General features: G+C 45.0%; 1 protein-coding gene across 2 annotated transcripts in view; it reads right to left on the reverse strand.

Moving 5' to 3' along the window:
- The window catches only part of GMPS (guanosine monophosphate synthase), a 591,203-nt gene that overhangs the window by 54,733 nt on the left and 518,727 nt on the right, over positions 1-17,743 (reverse strand). For both annotated transcript variants that reach the window (XM_085634772.1, XM_085634773.1), the window contains one exon: positions 11,488-11,618. In XM_085634772.1, the coding sequence (XP_085490898.1) occupies positions 11,488-11,618 (131 nt within the window). The remainder of the gene's footprint in view (positions 1-11,487; positions 11,619-17,743) is intronic.

Below are 17,743 nucleotides of genomic sequence, written 5' to 3' on the forward strand. Positions count from 1 at the left end.
AGCATCCTGGGACTGGCTTCGGGGTGTCACCCCTCATCAGCGAGAATAGCTTGACTTCAGTGGCATGGAGAGCACGGGACTCCCATCTGGGCATACCCGTCCCACTCAGGGTGACAAATGCAAAAAGAACAATTGAGGGACAGAATACAGTACAATGACATTCACCCCAGTACAGAGATCCGGGCCGAAATCCATTGCTTTTTTTGCTAACCATGCCATTCCAGTTTTAACCAGCAGCTCGGTCTGGACTGTTCCCATGAGGCACAGGGTCAAGACTGATTTTCATATGGCTGGGTCCAAACTGGGATGGCGTAGTGGGCAAAAGAACGATGGATTTAACCCAGATCTCTTGACTGGGGGAGAATTTTATAATCATTCAGCATTCTGTCCATCATTTGTTGCAGTTACATATGTTTTATTATGTGCATAATGTTATCTGCCGCGTTTTCTAGGGGGAAGCGGGGAGGTGGGGGAGGGGGTTTCCGAGGGACGACCACGAGGGAAAATTGAATAAATTATTAATTTTCCCTTGTGGTCGTCTCTCGAAATCCTCCTCAACCCGGCCCCACCGCTCTTACATGCAGCAGCCGCAGCTACAGAGGGCCTGATTACAATGTCGTCCAACGTGTGTCTGAGAGCTAACACAGTGGGATTGAACCGACCAACAAGCAGTCGGCGGTCCCACCTGCCGAATTATGATGCGACTGCATGTAGGCGGTTAGAACCATGGCTTTTTCTATTGCGGTTTGTGCTATGGCACGAAAAGGGCCGCAGCAGAAGCCACAATGGAAAAAGGGATGTTTTTAAACGTCCATGCACCGTGTGCCAGGCACCATGTGTGCCTGCACACAGGGCATGGATGTTTGGGGACACCACAGGTGCCGCCCAGGCCTCATAGCAGAGGCCCTTTGGTGACATCATAATTCATACAGCGGTGCCTGAGCAGGCACCACCCCTATTGTAGGGAATACAATTTGACCAACGGGCTCCTTGATCCAGTCGTAAGCGTTGTTCGGTCCCTCCGGCCAATGGGTCCGACCGACCACATTATAATGCGGCAGTAGGACCACCCTACTGGATGTCGGTCGGACAGCCACTGATAGCCAGTCGGTGGCAGTCCAACCGACATCCTTATGAGGCCCAGAGTTCGGCAATTACGGCTTAATTTGAGAGGGCTGACCTGCAGTCTTTGGCATGTGGGCTTCCTCAGCTCAAATGTGGATTATGTATTTCCTCTGGGTGCCTTCTGCTCACCAGAAAGTCTCATGCCGTACGGTTTTGATCCAGTGCAGCCAGATGCTTAAGAGTGACAGAAAGCTTTACTAGAGAGCATTGTTTCCAAAACACTGAAAACGGTCAGTGAAAAGATCACTCATGCTTAAAGGCTACCTTGAAGAATATTAATTTGGTAGTCGGTAGGGGAACCACTTCTTAAAGGAAATCGATTCTTGTAACTCTAAAGCAATCAAAAATTCAACAGTGCTACAAATTGGAGACTAAAACAACCTGGAAAAAACCCCAAATGATTAGGTGGGTTGGGAAGAGCACTGACCTTTTGAAATATAAAATATATTAAAATATATTAATAAAAAAACATAACATTTAAAAGACCTTCCAAGTATGCCTTTCCCTCTCCTCTAACTTATCCCAAACATTTCTCGACAGCGGACTCTCAAACAAGCTTTCCAAAACTCTTCTCTTCTATCCAGTTCATCCAACGAAGAGTGCACATGCTCACTTCAATTACATCTCACAACTTCCTGTTACTAATCAACTTTAATTAATTAATTTATTCCTAATTCAAAACACTAAAGTAAATGCATGAGATCTCAAGAGCACAAAAATACCACAACTAATGCTACAAAGAAGAGGAAGAGACCATTGCAAATCTACTGCCTATTTACGTCTAGCCTTGGGCAGCGAGTTAGTCATCACAAAATGATTCAAAGTCGCATCAGGTATAGGGGCTCTATAAGGAGTAGGTTATTTACTCTGCAAGCATCTATTCGTAGCGTGTAGTGCTTCAGATTCACATGCTATGCATACTTCTGCAGCCTATTGTTGGGCTCGAACTCTGCAAGTTGTTTTTCTGTTTTCCTCAAAGAATTTTTATGGTCGGCACTCTGCATCCAATTGCCTCCGCCTCGAGGCATTGTGCATGTTCAGTGGTTCCTTTGTTAGATAATGTATGCCCCCCCCCCCCCCCATGTCATAGAGGAAGTGAGGATATAGTTTAAGTCCGGTTTACTGTTGAATATGCTATATAGGTGTGCATTTGTGTACCTGCCTGCCAGAGAGGCGGGAAGGGACATGTGAATCTGCTGAACTACATGCTACGAATAGATGCTTACAGGGTAAGTAACATACTCCATTCGTAGCATGTGTTGGCTGCAAAAACACATGCAATGCATAGACTGTAAAGCAGTACCCCTCTTGCAGTGGCTTAGGCATGAGATGGTGCAGTTGTTTGAAATAATGTGCACAGAACTGTTCGCCATACTTGAGCCTTTTGTCTGGCTTTCAAATCTACACAATAGTGTTTAGTAAGAGTATGTGGGTTTATCCATGTTGCTACTTTGCAAATGTGAAGTTATGGAATATTCCCTAGGAAGGCCATTGATGCTCCTTTTTTCCGTGTTGAATGAGCTCTAGGCATGGCTGTTAGTATTCTTTTGGCTTTTGTGTAGCAAATTTCTGTACATTTGACTATCCATCTTGCTATTCCTGATTTTGCGTGAATTGGGAAATGCTACAAATAGTTTTATTTTTCTGAAGGGTTTTGTTCTTTCCAGATAGTACATAGGAGCACGTTTGACATCTAGTGTATGTAATGCTCTTTCTGCTACTGTTTCCGGAAGAAAACAGGTAAGTCCAAAGTTGGATTTAAATGAAAAGGTGAGATGACCGTTGGTAGAAATTTGGGGTTTGTGCATAGGCGCACTTTATCTTGGAATACTTGAAAATATGGTTCATCTATAGTGAGTGTGTGTATTTCACGGACTCTTCTTAGAGAGGTGATTGCCACAAGGAAAACAACCTTTCATGTTAATAACTGTATTTGACATCTATGTAATGGCTCAAAAGGTGGGCCCGTGAGTCTTGTTACACAATGTTTAGGTTCTACGTAGGTACTGGTGGTGTACGTGGTGTAATTACCTATTTTAATCCTTCAAAAAAAGCCTTAATGACCGGTGTGCAGAAAAGGGATTGGTGTTTTGTAGGTAAGCTGCAATGCAAGCCTATTTAGGAGTACACTAAATTAGCTTTTTGTAGATACAATAAGTAACATATTAGTTGCTGTTTTTATGGTGATGGATTAATGTAATTTGAAGCACAGTAGTGAACAAAACGTTTCCATTTAGAGGCATAACATGCTCTTGTGGTTAGTCTTCTGGCCTCCTTTAAAATGTTCATGCATTCAGGTGGTACATTTAAGTATCCAAACTTTATGACCTTAGGAGCCTGATTGCAAGTTTGAGTTGTTTAGGATTTGGGTGTCTGACTCTGATCCCACTGTGAGTCAGGAGCTTTGGATAGTTAGGTAGCTTCTCGTGAGGTACTAGGGGTAGCTCTGTTAATGTTGTTTATCATGGTTGTCGAGCCCAGGTTGGAGTTAGTAATATCATGGTTAAGGAAGTTTGTATGGGTTTCCTGAATACGTGAGGAAGGAGTGGGAGAGGCGAAAAAGGTTAAGCAAAGATCCCTGACTAATTCATCCATACTGAATTCCCTTCGGATTCAGGGTGTGAGTGTTTGGTTGAGAAGTTTTAGCATTTTCCTTTCCTGGCAGTGGCAAAGTTCGACTGTTGCGGTTTCCCAACATTGGAAGTATTGATGAAGTAACGGAGTGTGAATTTCTCACTCGTATACTTGTTGCATCCTGCATAGCAAATCTGCAAGGGAGTGCGCCTCCCCTGGGATGTACTGCGTTAGGAGGTGAATTTTGTGACCATTTGCCCATTTCCATCTGTTTTGCACTCACTGTGACAGTTGTATGGAATAGGTTCCTCCTGGGTCCTGAATGTAGCACACTGCTGTCATATTGTTTGTTCGTAGGATATTTTCCCTGGTATGTTGGGTAAGAACACTTTGAGAGCCATTTGTATGGCCAACAGTTCTAACATATTGATGTGTAATGTCTCTTGTTGTGTCGACCAGTGTCTCTGATCCACAATAACTTCCATATGAGCCCCCCCCCATCCTATGAGCGATACATCTGTTGTGATTGTTAAATGCAGGATTGGGTCATTGAAGGCTCTCCCCTCTAATATGTTCTTGGTGTTCCAACATTGTAGGGCCTGATGGACTTAAGGCTGAAATTCACACCAGATCCTCAATGTTGCCCTCCGCTTGCGGCCATTGTGATGCCAAGCACTCTTGTACGGGTCTCATATATAGTCTTGCATAATGGACTATTGCTATGCAAGACGCAATCATACCTAGAAGTCTCGTCACTGTTCTGCCTAGTAGGGGACGATGCGGCTGAAAAAGATCCAGTTGGTTCTGGAGATTCAGAACCCTTTGTATACTGTGGCATGTTGTCCCCAAGATTGAATTTAGCATGGCTCCAAGATAAGGTTGTTTTTGGAGCAGTGTAGATGGGATTTTGTAGCATCGATTGTAAATCCCAATCTGTGCGTTAGATTAGTTGTATTTTGAGTGTCTTTTAGGCATTTTGGTTTAGTGGGACTCTTGATCAGCCAATCGTCTAGCTAGGGAAATACATGTATATTTTCCCGTCTTAGCTTGGCAGCTTCTACTGCTAAGCATTATTTAAATACTCTTGGGCTGTTACCCCAAATGGTAGTACTTTGAAATTGATAACTACGTCCACTTACCACAAGTACTTGCGATGTACTGAGTGGATTGGGATGTGAAAGAATGCATCTTTCAGTTCTAATGCATTCATGAAGGCGCCTTCTTGAAGCAATGATATTACATCTTAGAGTGTTAGCATGTGTAAGTGTTCCAAAAGTATCTATTGATTTTAGTGCCCATAAGTCTACTATGGGACATAGCGAACCATCCTTTTTTGGTTTTATAAAGTACAGAAAATATACTCTTTTTTTTGCGATGTTTGAATGGGACAGGTGCTATGGCCCCTTTCTGTAGTAATGCTTTTACTTCTTCCTTTAGCAGATGTAGATCCTGTGGATTTAGTATGTGACTTCGTGGTGAGATATTTGGCGGTTGTTGTGTTAATTCTAGGCAATATCCCCACTTGACGATTTTCAGTACCCAATAGTCTGATGTGAAGTCTGGCCAAAATTGTTGGAACTGTTGCAGCCTTCCTGCTACAGGTGTTTTGTGATGGGGGGGGGGGGGGGGGGGGGGGGGTGTTGGGAGGTCACTGTGTAGGTATAGAGGCTCCTCTTGAGAGTGTGCCTTTACCTCTTCTGCAACCACCTCTATAGTACCCTCAACTTGCATGTTGGTGGTACGGTTGTTGCCTCTGGTAGGTAGTGTTTTCTGTGGTAGGACTTTTGGAGGCCAAATAGATGTTCCCCATCTAATGGAACGTTTAGAATGTGCTTTTGCACCTCAGACTTAAACCCAGATATGCATAGCCACGCATGTCTATGCAGCATTATTGAACTGCTGAAGCCTCTTGCAGCAGTGTCCGCTCCATCTAGTGGACATCTAATGGTAGCGTTTAAAATTGGTCTGCCCTAACTCTAATCCAATTGAGTTAGCAATTTTGCCTGTCCTGTAGCTACCCTTTATTCTGCTGCGTCAATCCGCTTACTCTCCTTATCAGGAGATGGTGCATCTCTAATACCCTGAGATGCTTTCCTTTTTCTAGAACTTGTAACCACTAGGCTGTCAGCTGATGGGCGGCATCTTACAGATATTGGGTCTGTTGGTGACGGCTTGTTCTTTCTTTCGATGCGTGACATAAGTACCCTTCATTTTACCAGGTCCTTTGGAGACCTGCAAGACAGAGCCAATCAAAGGAAGGTATTGCACTGTGCGTTCTGTGAGCGGTAGCGTTTCTACCAAAAAAATCTATCACTTCTGTAGTGTGCATAGGAAGTTTGTGGTATTCTACAGACCTCTGGATAACGCTATGATAGGATGATGTGTCATCTGGCGGTGACGCTTTTGATGGGCCTGGTTGTTCGATATCAGCATCAGGTAGAACCACATCATAATCATCCCAGGGGTCTGGGCTGTGCGGTTGATTTTTTTGAGAATCATCAGCATCATAATTCTGCTGAGGTATATCCCCCCCTCCTCCTCTTCCTGTGTTGGTGAAGGCAATCGTGGTTCTGGTTGTCTAAATAATATGGTGCTTGTGGTCCTATGTCCAGTGGCAATTTTTTTGGGTGGAGGCTGTAGGCTATCTAGGTCTTGTACCTGCCTTTTTTGAAGAGTCTTTGTGTTTTCGGTGCAGGTATGTATGCAGTCCTTCAAACATATTACCCTGTTCCTCATGTAGGTCTTGTTCTCCCTATTGCTAGTGGTATGGCTGTGGGAGGTGTATCTTACTTTGGCACAGAAACATGTCTTTTCTTCGATATTGAAGGTTGCCCATGTTCCTTCTTCCTTGGAATCGATGCGTTTTTGTAATCCGAATGGATCGAGCCTGAGCAATTCCTCAGATCCGATGTCTTGTGTGGAGTGGAAGCATGTTCGTTTTTGGTCGGTTCCGAAGCATTCTTCAATGCAGATTTATGCTTTGGAATCGGTGTTGGGTTGGCGCCATCCCCATGTTTTGGCCTTGTCGCCCGACTGGAAATGAGAACGTTCTTGTCCCTTCTCGGCTACAAGGCATGCTCACGGTGTCTACTCGAGCCCGAGGGCTGTGGACCACCAGGGAGTGAAGGGGGAGGTGTGTGCTAAATTTTCTTGGCACAGGGGTGCGCGGGATTGGGGAGGTAGGTCGATATTACTCACGGTTCTGGGCATCGTCTTGTTTTTGGTCCAGACTCCACTACCATAGTCATCGGTGTGGTGTCCTCTGTGTGCATTAGGGTACCTTCATCTCTACTGGACCCTCCCGAGGGAACATAGTTGGGGCTCGCGAGGACTACACCACATTTGTGTTGTATTGACGTTTATCTTCTCTTCGCTCTGCGATTCGTCGTGGGAGAACTCAGCTGCCATTTCCATTTTGTGCGATAGGCTCCAATCACTTCTATTCCGTGTCTTTTTTTGTGTTTTTTAACAGGTTACATGCCGCGCACTCTTGTTCTTTGTGCCCAGGTGATAAGCACAAATTACACACTTGATGCATGTCCGGGTGAGGATATTATGCCCCGCACCAAGGGCATCCACAAAATAGACTTTTTTTTCCCCTATCTTCATCAACCAGAGACAGCCAATCACGGCTGGTGTGGACGTTGATTGCTGGATACTTTACTACAAATCGTGTTGGCTATTTTTCGCCATGTATGAGTCGAAACCTTAAGAGCTCTAGTGCAGTCCGTCCGAGCCTGATGGCGGAAAAAAACTATCTAAAAGAGAACTGCTGAACATGCGCAATGCCTCTAGGTGGAGGAGATACAACACCAACCATAAAAGAATCCCGAAAACAGAAAAACAACTTGCAGAGCTCGGGCCAACAGTAGCTGCATAGCATGTGTATGTGCAGCCAATACATGCTACCAATACACAATTTAAAATATGTCATAATTGCTTTAACCTTGCAATCAAAAGCTTGTAAAAGCATGTGAGCAGACAACCTACCATATTCATTGTTCTTCGACTTCAGATTTAAGACTGCTGCCTGTATTTTTATTCTAATAGCCTCATGCTGCAGAGCCCAATTCCCAAATTATTTTATTATTTGACTTATTCTATTTGGAAATTAAGATCTTCAGGATCTTAATTATAGCATTAGTTCATCAATGAGCAGCTGTAAGGCAACATGTCAGATCTAGAAAGATCAAATCATCTGCATAAATCACCAACAAGAGATAATTATATCTAGGTTTTCTGGAAAGCTCTTACACACAAATGTGAGTCCTCCAGATACAACGTGGAGGGGCTGGTTCTAGCCATTGTTTCTCATTATCCAGTCTATACCTGCACCATTCTTGCCTAAATTAACTTCAGTAGCTCTGAATCAATGCCTATCAGATTCAGTTTAGCTAAACTAAAACACGCATTTCCAACGCAATCGGTCTCGCCTTTGGGACCTTATATTTATTTAGCTATGCAGCACATTAGCCTAGGTGCTGAAACATCTAGTGTTCTTTAACATGGAGGGAAAATGAGCACCAAACTGCGTGACACGCCAGGTATGGGAACACAGAGAGAAATATTGCCTTTCAGCGGGAAATGGTTTATTCCAAAGCTCGGTTTCTAATATAAAATTAGGGTATTCAGTGGTCATATCACTGAAAATACAAGATTTTAAAAATATATTGTCTACGGGTGCTCCTGGAAGACAATTTCTATGAACTAGAATCTAGAGAATGCTAAAGTGATTCTGGTATTTTACTGACCTCTGCTGGTTGTTTTCTATCAAGAACGTTAAATAGAGGCAGTTGCCAGAAAAATAAAAAAAATAAAGTTCCTAAGAAGAAAGCAATTCTGGTATTTTACAGACCACTGCTGGTCGTTTCCTAAAATAAAGGCAGTTGAACAGAAAAAAAGTCCCTAAGAGGAAGCAGACAAGTCCTACGGCTGATCTCCAGAGCCCACAAAGTACATACACATATAAGTATATACTAGAGTGTATACAAGAGTATATACAAGAGGTCTCGAATGCTCGACCTAATAAAAAGGATAGTTATAAATCAAAGATCAGATCAATGGTAACCATCTTCTGTACACCTACCAGTCTAGTTTCAGATCATGCTGCTGCATGGGGACATCTACCCAACACATTGTAGAAAATGTCCTCATAGATTAAAAAAAGACTCTTACTTACTTATATTGCTGTACGTTTGAGCTGCCTTCGATAGTTGACCATCCCACCCTCACCCAAACCCAGGAGCCTCAAACGACTCACCAGCAATGTCCTCAAATGGTTCTCCTCCTACCTCTCCAACTGACACCTGTGTTTTCTCACGGGCATCTCCAGGTAACCAAATACCTTTATCACCTGCAATGTCCTACAGGGTTCCATATTGTCCAACAATTTTTAACTGCTACATGAGGCTGCTTAGTGTTCTACTCACAGATAACAGCATCAAGCATCAATACACCAATGATACACAACTTTACTTAAAAGTTACCTTTGGACCGGGATGTCTAGCATCTACCTGAAGCCCATCCCAATCGAGACAGAATTCCTGTTATTTTGCCAGGAGCAACAAACGTGAAAATGTACAAATTGTGGCTCAATTACATGAACCTTGACTTCGAACCCCAATTTTCACTGAATACCAAGTCACTTGGATTCATCCTAGACACCAAATCCACCCTCAAGATACTCAATGTCCAAAAAACAAAACGGACAGGTGCCAGCTCACTCTTCAAAAGGGAGTGATACCTTTTGTCCCAGAAAGCGACTTTAAAACTGATGTTCAAGTCCTTGTACTCCCTAATCTGAATGGTGGTAACAGCTGCTCCAGAACCTCCTAGACTCTACACTGGCAACCCATAAGAGCATCTTAAACTCCGCAGCATGTCTCATCACCCCTATCATGATGGAGCTCTATTGGCTCCCCATTGCCAGCCTGCACCATCTTCAAAATTACCTACATCATTTCCATAGCCACCATGACCAGCACATTCACTTAATTTGCAGACAAGCTGTCCATCACTTGTGGTTTTCAGCACACTCACAGCCACGACACCATCAGACAGCGAACCAAGAAGTGTAAAAAAGAAAAAAACGAGGCAGCAGGCTTTTTACACCTATGCACCCAGAATGCAGAACACTGCCGTATCCATCAGCAACCACCCAACTCCCCATACCCCAAATGCAGATTCAATGTAAAAAATATTTTAAACGCTCTTCTTTAAAAACATTACAGCACAATGCAGTAACAGTCCACAAACCAGCTACTTCTATCACTTGTTGACTTTAGGTTTGCACTATGAAAATGCCACATACATAAAAAGTTGGATTATTCTTCTTGCCCTGTCGCATACTGGGGAGGCAGCCTCTGATTAAACAAAATAAACTGTTTTACCAAAAGTACTCCCCACTGTCAACTCGCAATTAAGTTGCTGAATGTATTTGAACAGTCCTAGAGCTCCCAGGTATTGAGGTCCCTACGTGAAGTCAGAAAAGACCACCACTAATAAGTGGTGATAAGGGCAACTAACGCTCCTTATTAGTTTACGTAGACTAATTAGTCTTACATGTCACTCCATCTATGTAGAGAAACGAAAAGAAAAAGTGTGTTTTTTCACCCGCCACCTCTGTATGACTGGTGGAGTTTGTTTCACCATTAATAAGTTGAGACGTACGCCTGTAGAGATGAACATTCCTGGATCTCCATATATAAAAATGTGTGGTCTTTTTTCTCTTTTTCTTTTCGTTTCTCTACATAGATGGAGTGACATGTAAGACTAATTAGTCTACGTAAACTAATAAGGAGCGTTAGTTGCCCTTATCACCAGTAGCGTACGGAAATCCCCTTCACTACCCATACCAGGGGGCATTCTATTCCGCCCTGAAGAAAGTCCAGCACCCTTTATGGGGCTTAATAGGACTGAAACATGTTGGCTATAGGGTCTTAGGACCATAATATCCCCATTGACCCATAAACTTTATTTTATTATCACCCCCAGCAGGTCCAAGAATAAAAGGGATACTGGGATCTGCTGCCGGGCTTTTAATCTTTATCCCCCTGGCCAAAAACATCTTCTTAAGAGCTCCCTGAAATATGGTCGAGCCCACCTCGACTTGTAGGCGTCGAGGTGTCCCAATGATGAAGCATGACACCACTAGGGTGTGTGAGGGAATATAAAACAAAAGGAGTTGCCTCCTTCCCCGCTTATTAGTGGTGGTCTTTTCTGACTTCACGTAGGGACCTAATACCTGGGAGCTCTTGGACTGTTCAAATACATTCAGCAACTTAATTGCGAGTTGACAGTGGGGAGTACTTTTGATAAAACAGTGTAAAAACCTGGGAGGGTGTACTCCTCTCTTTAGTTCTTCTCGGCCCCCCTGTAAGTTTGGAAACCTTTCCTGCTTATGTTTGTGTTTAACGTAAACAAAATAAACACCTCAAACTAAAACCATGCATTACCTTTTTCATAGGGAACACAATTGAAATATGCTGAAATGAATCTTGTATTATCTAGTAACAAGGACTAGCTCAATGAATTAACATTCCAGTCACAGGCCCAATGTTAGTACATTTCACGCTGTTCATGTTGGCACCTGACCAAATGCTGCAATGGTGGATGCGCACGAGTGCAAAAAGCAATTAAAATGCACTCTACATTCTTAAAATTGTAACAACAAATTAATACCACTGGGTAGATCCAATATGGTAAATAGAATATAAAGAGTAACAAGAAAAAACTTCTCAGGTTTTATTTTTAAGGGTGTAATGGATATTGGAATGTCAATATACATACCGGACTCCCTCAAAATATTATGTGCTTCAAAATCCGCTTGACGTAACGTACTGAGGACTCCAGTTGTCAGGAAAGTGGGAGTAACATCAGTGGGAGCTTCTTTGACTTGTAGACCAAAGACATAGACAACTCTAGTATTAAAAAAAAAAAAAAAAAATCAAGTTTAGACTTTTTTTTTCCTCATTGCAAAATCTAGAATAGGTTTACCATTTTACAAAATATATTGACTGGAACTAAAAAGGTCGGTCCTTACCTTCACAGGATGAATTTGTAACGCTGGAAGTGAGATTACCTATGTGACCCGCTTTCGTTTTAGCTTGTTTGTTAGTAAATGTTAATTTCACCCAAAGTATAGCATGTATATTAAAAACCGGTTAAATACGACTGGAATTAAATGTTACGCACTCTTAGGTGCTTTTCTTGCTCTACTTGAAAAGGGCATTTAAAAACAACTAAGCCACACATGCAGATAGAAATAGATTGAGGGAATCAAATTACAAAGTACTAGGAAACAAGAAGGCACACTATTTTTCAGGTGGAAATTATTCAAATCATCAAGTTGACCGTGAGACCTTCGAAAAGGCCACGGAGAAATAATGGTGTGTGGTTGCCACCCACTACTACAATTTGATCGAGATTTTTGATCAATTATTATTTCCAGTATTGTCGTAAAAGTAAAACACAGTGCCTAAGAAACTTCAACAAGTGCGTTCCTTTAATACTTTCATACATCTGAACAAGACTAATATATACACACACATGGAAAATTCTAGGACTGGAGTTAGAATAGTTACATTTTACCTTCCAGTGTCAAGAAACACAAACAAAAAACAAGCTGGGTCTGTCTTTTTCAATGTTATTGGCTTGTCCACAAAGGGTCAAAGTGCAAATAAATGGCTGCAAGTTTAATCCGTTCATTATTCCCTGCGATGGGATGGCGTGGTGAACATCAGTTAAAACAACATTGAAAAAAACAAACTAATTGAAATGATTTGTGCAAGGTTTGCAGCACTGGCCCATCAGTGTGTCATGTTGGTGCACTCCGGGTGTTTTAGTACGGGTGTGTTCGCTTTGAACTAATGGGGCACTAGACGAACAAGTTACTTACCTTCTGTAAAGATATATCTGTAACAGACATATTAGTTAGATTCCTTACTTTAGAATTACCAGAGGCGTCAGACTGGATCCGAGAAATTTTTTCATAGCAGTACCCCTGTGCGTCGATAGATGGCGTCGGTTGACTCCGCGTTCATCGTCGGTGTCGCCGAGATGATGTCGCGGTATCTACTTAGACGCCACTCTTGTGCCCTGAAGTCAGTTCTTTACACGTCATTCCACGCCAGAAGCGCAGAACCATGCAAGACACTGATTAAAGAAGCAGTCTCTCCGGACTTGAGAGTCCAGGCAGTAGTGTTTGGTGAACGTGTAAAGAGATGCCCACGTGGCTGCCTGGCAGATATCATGAAGAGAAGAACAAGTAACTTACCTTCGGTAATGCTTTTTCTGGTGGATACAGTATCTGCCTGTGGATTCCTCACCTTGTGAATATCCCCTGCGCCAGCATTCCACTGAACTTTTTTCCCCCAGCTCTCTACGCCGACGTGGACGACACAATACCTCGGCTCCGCTCGCGACTCCGTATGACGTCACCGGAGCCATAAGACAGCCACGTCGGCGTGATGACGTCCGTTCCACCCATTTTGTCCGTGCCTCCGAGGCGAACAGGTGGACCAACGACAGATTCAAAGCATACACAGTATACAACATTCGATCAAATATACATAGTACATATACAAAAGGAAAGCTAAAGAACATAAGCAATTCCTACCAATGTACCAGATAGAAAGAATCTACAAAGTATAACAACATCTCAAGCAAGACATCCTTTAAGGTATACAAAGTTGGACAAAGGGGAGGCGGGTGGGCCAGTGAGGAATCCATAGGCAGATACTGTATCCACCAGAAAAAGTGTTACCGAAGGTAAGTAACTTGTTCTTCTGATGGATACATCTGCCAGTGGATTCCTCACCTTGTGAATAGATTCCCACAGCAGTCCCACTCCCGGAGGAGGGTGTCCACCTTCTTATACCAAAAAGTCTTGCAAGACAGAGCGCGCAAAGTGGCCCTCCCTCCTCATCTCAGAGTCTAAGCAATAATGCTTTGCGAAAGTATGGAGGGAAGCCCAAATCGCGGCTTTACAAATGTCTGCCACAGGAACACCCCTGGCCAAAGCAGAAGTAGAAGAATTAGCTCTAGTAGAATGAACTCTAATCCCCTCAGGAGGAACCTTACCAGCAAGGGTGTAACAGATCTTGATGGCTAGGATGATCCACCTGGACATAGTGCACTTGTGCACAGCTTTTCCTTTAGAATGTCCAACATAGCCCATGAAGAGCTGATCGTCCAAACGAAAGTCTTTCGTTCTGTCCAAGTAAAAGCTCTCAGCTCTTTTTGGGTCCAGTCGATGAAGTCTTTCCTCCTCCTTGGAAGGATGAGGAGGCGGATAAAACACAGTAACAGACTGCCCCAGATGAAAGGGAGTAACTACCTTAGGAAGGAAAGCAGCCATGGTCCTAAGAACCATCCTTTCACCATGTAAGGTTAAGAACGGGGGTTTAGAACTAAGAGCTTGAAGCTCACTCGCCCTCCTTGCCGAGGTTATGGCTACAAGAAAGACCGTCTTAAAAGACAATAGCCTTAAAGGACAACTATGAAGAGGCTCGAAATGAGACCCCATCAAGAAAGTTAAGACCAGATTAAGGTCCCACTGTGGTATTATAAAAGGAGTAGGTGGAAACCTATCATTAAGACCTTTGATAAATCTTAATACAATAGGAGACTTAAATAATGACGGCTGATCTGGAAGACACAGAAAAGCCGATAAGGCCGATAGATAGCCCTTGACCGTGGCCACAGCACAGCCCTGCTGAGCCAAGGAAAGAGCAAACTGAAGCACATTAGAAAGATGGGCTTTTAAAGGATCAACGGATCTCTCTCCACACCATTTAACAAACTTAGACCACCGATATGAGTAAATGGACTTGGTGGACTGTCGCCTGGCCGATAAAATAACATCCACCACATCAGGCGGGAGAGAGAAGGAACTCAGGTTGCCCCGTTCAATCTCCAGGCATGAAGGTGCAGGCTCTGGAGGTGGGGGTGAAGAACCTGCCCCTCCGATTGCAAGAGGAGATCTACCCTGAGAGGGAGACGGAGCTGAGGGTGCGATGAGAGGTGAAGTAGATCTGTGTACCATACCCTTCTTGGCCAATCCGGAGCGAACAAAATAACTTGGGCCCGGTCTTGGCGAATCTTCCTCAGAACCCGAGGAATCAAGGGTATGGGAGGAAACGCATAAAGGAGGTGTGAGCTGCAATTCAACTGAAACGCGTCCCCCAACGCCCCCTGCAACGGAAACTGGAGACTGCAGAAGGACGGGCAATGCACGTTCTCGCGGGTGGCGAATAGGTCTGAGGAGTCCCCCACGTCCGAAAAACGTGACGAACCACCTCCGGATGGAGCCTCCACTCGTGGTCGGTCGAGAACTGCCGACTGAGACTGTCCGCACGTACATTCAGCACCCCGGCCAAATGATTCGCCATCAAGCAAATCTGATGATCCTGAGCCCAGGACCAGAGCCTCAACGCCTCCCTGCAGAGACGATACAACCCTACTCCTCCCTGCTTGTTGACATACCACATCGCGGTAGTGTTGTCAGTCAGGACTTGAACCGACTGACCGCGAAGGGAAGGGAGAAAGGCCTTGAGCGCCAAACCTATAGCCCGTAATTCCAGAAGGTTGATGAGAAGCAACCTATCCTCTGGAGACCAAAGACCCTTGATCTCCAGATCCCCCAGATGAGCACCCCACCCCAGGGTGGAGGCATCCGTCATCACTGTGGCCACCGACTGAGGAAGATGAAAGGGCTTTCCTTGGGACAGATTGCCCTCCACGCTCCAGCAAGACAGATCCGCTGCAGAGTCTCTGGAGATCCTCACAGACTCCCTGAGATCTCCATTGTGCAGATACCACTGCCTGCGGAGGCACCACTGGAGTGCCCTCATGTGCCAGCGTGCATGGTTGACCAACAGAATGCAGGAGGCGAACAGACCGAGCAGTCGAAGAATCTTCAGAACTGGAACAACCGCTCCACTGTGGAATAATGGAATCATCTCCTGAATGTAGACAATTCTTTGAGGAGGAGGAAATGCTCGACACACAGTAGTGTCCAGTATCGCCCCTATGAACAGGTTGCGTTGAGAGGGCACCAGGTGAGATTTGGGCACATTGATCAAAAATCCCAAGTCGAATAACAGCTTTCAGAAGCCAGTCGTCCAGGTAGGGAAATACTGGAATCCCCGACCTCCTGAGATGAGCAGCCACCACTGCCATCACCTTCGTGAAGACTCGAGGTGCGGTAGTAAGACCAAACGGGAGGACCGCAAACTGGTAGTGTTGTGACCCAACCGTAAAACGGAGATACTTCCTGTGCGAATTCAGGATTGGGACGTGGAAATACGCATCCTGCAAGACGATCGACCCCATCCAGTCTCCTTGCTGCAACGCTTGAAGAACCTGTGCAAGGGTCAGCATCTTGAATTTCTCCTGTTTCAGGTAAAAATTCAAGACTCTGAGGTCCAGGATCGGACGCAATCGGCCGTCCTTCTTGGGAATCAGGAAATACCGGGAGTAGCACCCCTGACCCCTTTCCTGCTCCGGAACACCTCTATCGCACCTTTTTGTAGTAAAGCAAGGACCTCCTTCTACAGAAGAAGCAGATGGTCTTCCGAGCAGAAACCCTTGCAAGGAGAGTAAGGGGGAGGAAACTCCCAAAAGGGAAGGGCGTATCCATTCTCCACGAGGTTTAAAACCCAAAGGTCGTTCGTGACAGATTTCCAACCTCGCAAAAAGTGGGACACCCGACCCCCCACCGGTCTCACATGATCTCGGATGGGGGATCTAGGGCTGCTTCCCTGAAGCATCATTGGGAGCAGAGGAGGCTGAAGATGAAGATGGGTTGCGGCCAGAACCTCTCCTACCTCTTTGTTTTCCTCTATACGACCTATAGAGGGGATTCTGCTGCTGCTGCTGTTGCTGCTGCTGAGGTTGCCGGAAGGAACGAAATGAGGACCTCCCAAATCCTCTAAATTTCCTGAGTCCAAATCCCTTAGCAGGAGTCTGTAAACGCAAAGACTTCGCAGTAACCCTGCTATCTTTAAACCTTTGCAAGGCGGAATCAGCCTTCTCGCTAAACAGCTTCTCCCCATCAAAAGGCAAGTCGACCAGGGTGGCCTGAACATCCGCCGAAAAGCCAGAAGAACGAAGCCAAGCTTGCCTCCTAGTGGCTATCGAAGACCCCATTATTCTAGCCACAGAATCAGCAGTGTCTAGGCCCGACTGAATAACCTGCCTTGCAGCAGCCTGAGTGTCCGCGACAACCTCCATAAAAGAGGCGCTCTCTTCTTCTGGCAGCTTAGGGGCTAATAATTTCATAGAGTCCATCGCGCATGAACACAACGCCCCAATAAACAAGTGGCATTGGTTGATTTAAGCGCCATGTTTCCTGAAGAAAATACCTTTTTGGCTGTCTGATCAGTCTTTTTAGAATCCCTATCCGCAGGTGTTTGAGGGAAGGCGCCTGAAGAATGCTTCGAGTATGAAGCTTGCACCACAAGGCTTTCTGGCGAGGGGTGGGAAGAAAAAGCTGGGATCCCCCGGAGCCACCCTATACCTCCTTGCCACTTGCCTGGAGACTGCAGGCGAAGAAAGTGGCTTGCGCCAAACGTCCATCACAGGCTCTAAAATAGCCTCATTAAAGGGCAACAAGGGCTCAACAATCGAAGATGGTGAATGCAGGACTTCAGTTAGGAGGTTTGGCTTATACTCTGCAGAGGGCAACTGTAAGTCCGGCAACTCTGCAGCCTTCTTGATGACTGAATGAGAAGGGGCCACTTCTTGTGGTGGTGAAGACCTAGTAGAAGAATGCTCCCACTCCGGAGTAGTATCAAGACCACTAGCATCCTGACTGCCTTCAAAGTCATCAGAGGATCCATCAACCTCACCTTCTTCCACTTTCCCCCTATAACGCTCCTCTTCCAAAACCCTCTGGGCCTCTCTTCTGGAACGGATGCGAGGAAACGGCGTCGGCGGCGCCGTACGCGGAGTCTGTGTAACCAAACGTGGAGTCGTCGGCGGCGCCGGAGTTGGGAGTCGACCACGGCGTCGAGGAAGGCTCCGAAGAAGGCCGATCCAGACT

This window comes from Triturus cristatus, chromosome 11, assembly GCF_964204655.1.
Source record: "Triturus cristatus chromosome 11, aTriCri1.1, whole genome shotgun sequence".
Classification (NCBI taxonomy): domain Eukaryota; kingdom Metazoa; phylum Chordata; class Amphibia; order Caudata; family Salamandridae; genus Triturus; species Triturus cristatus.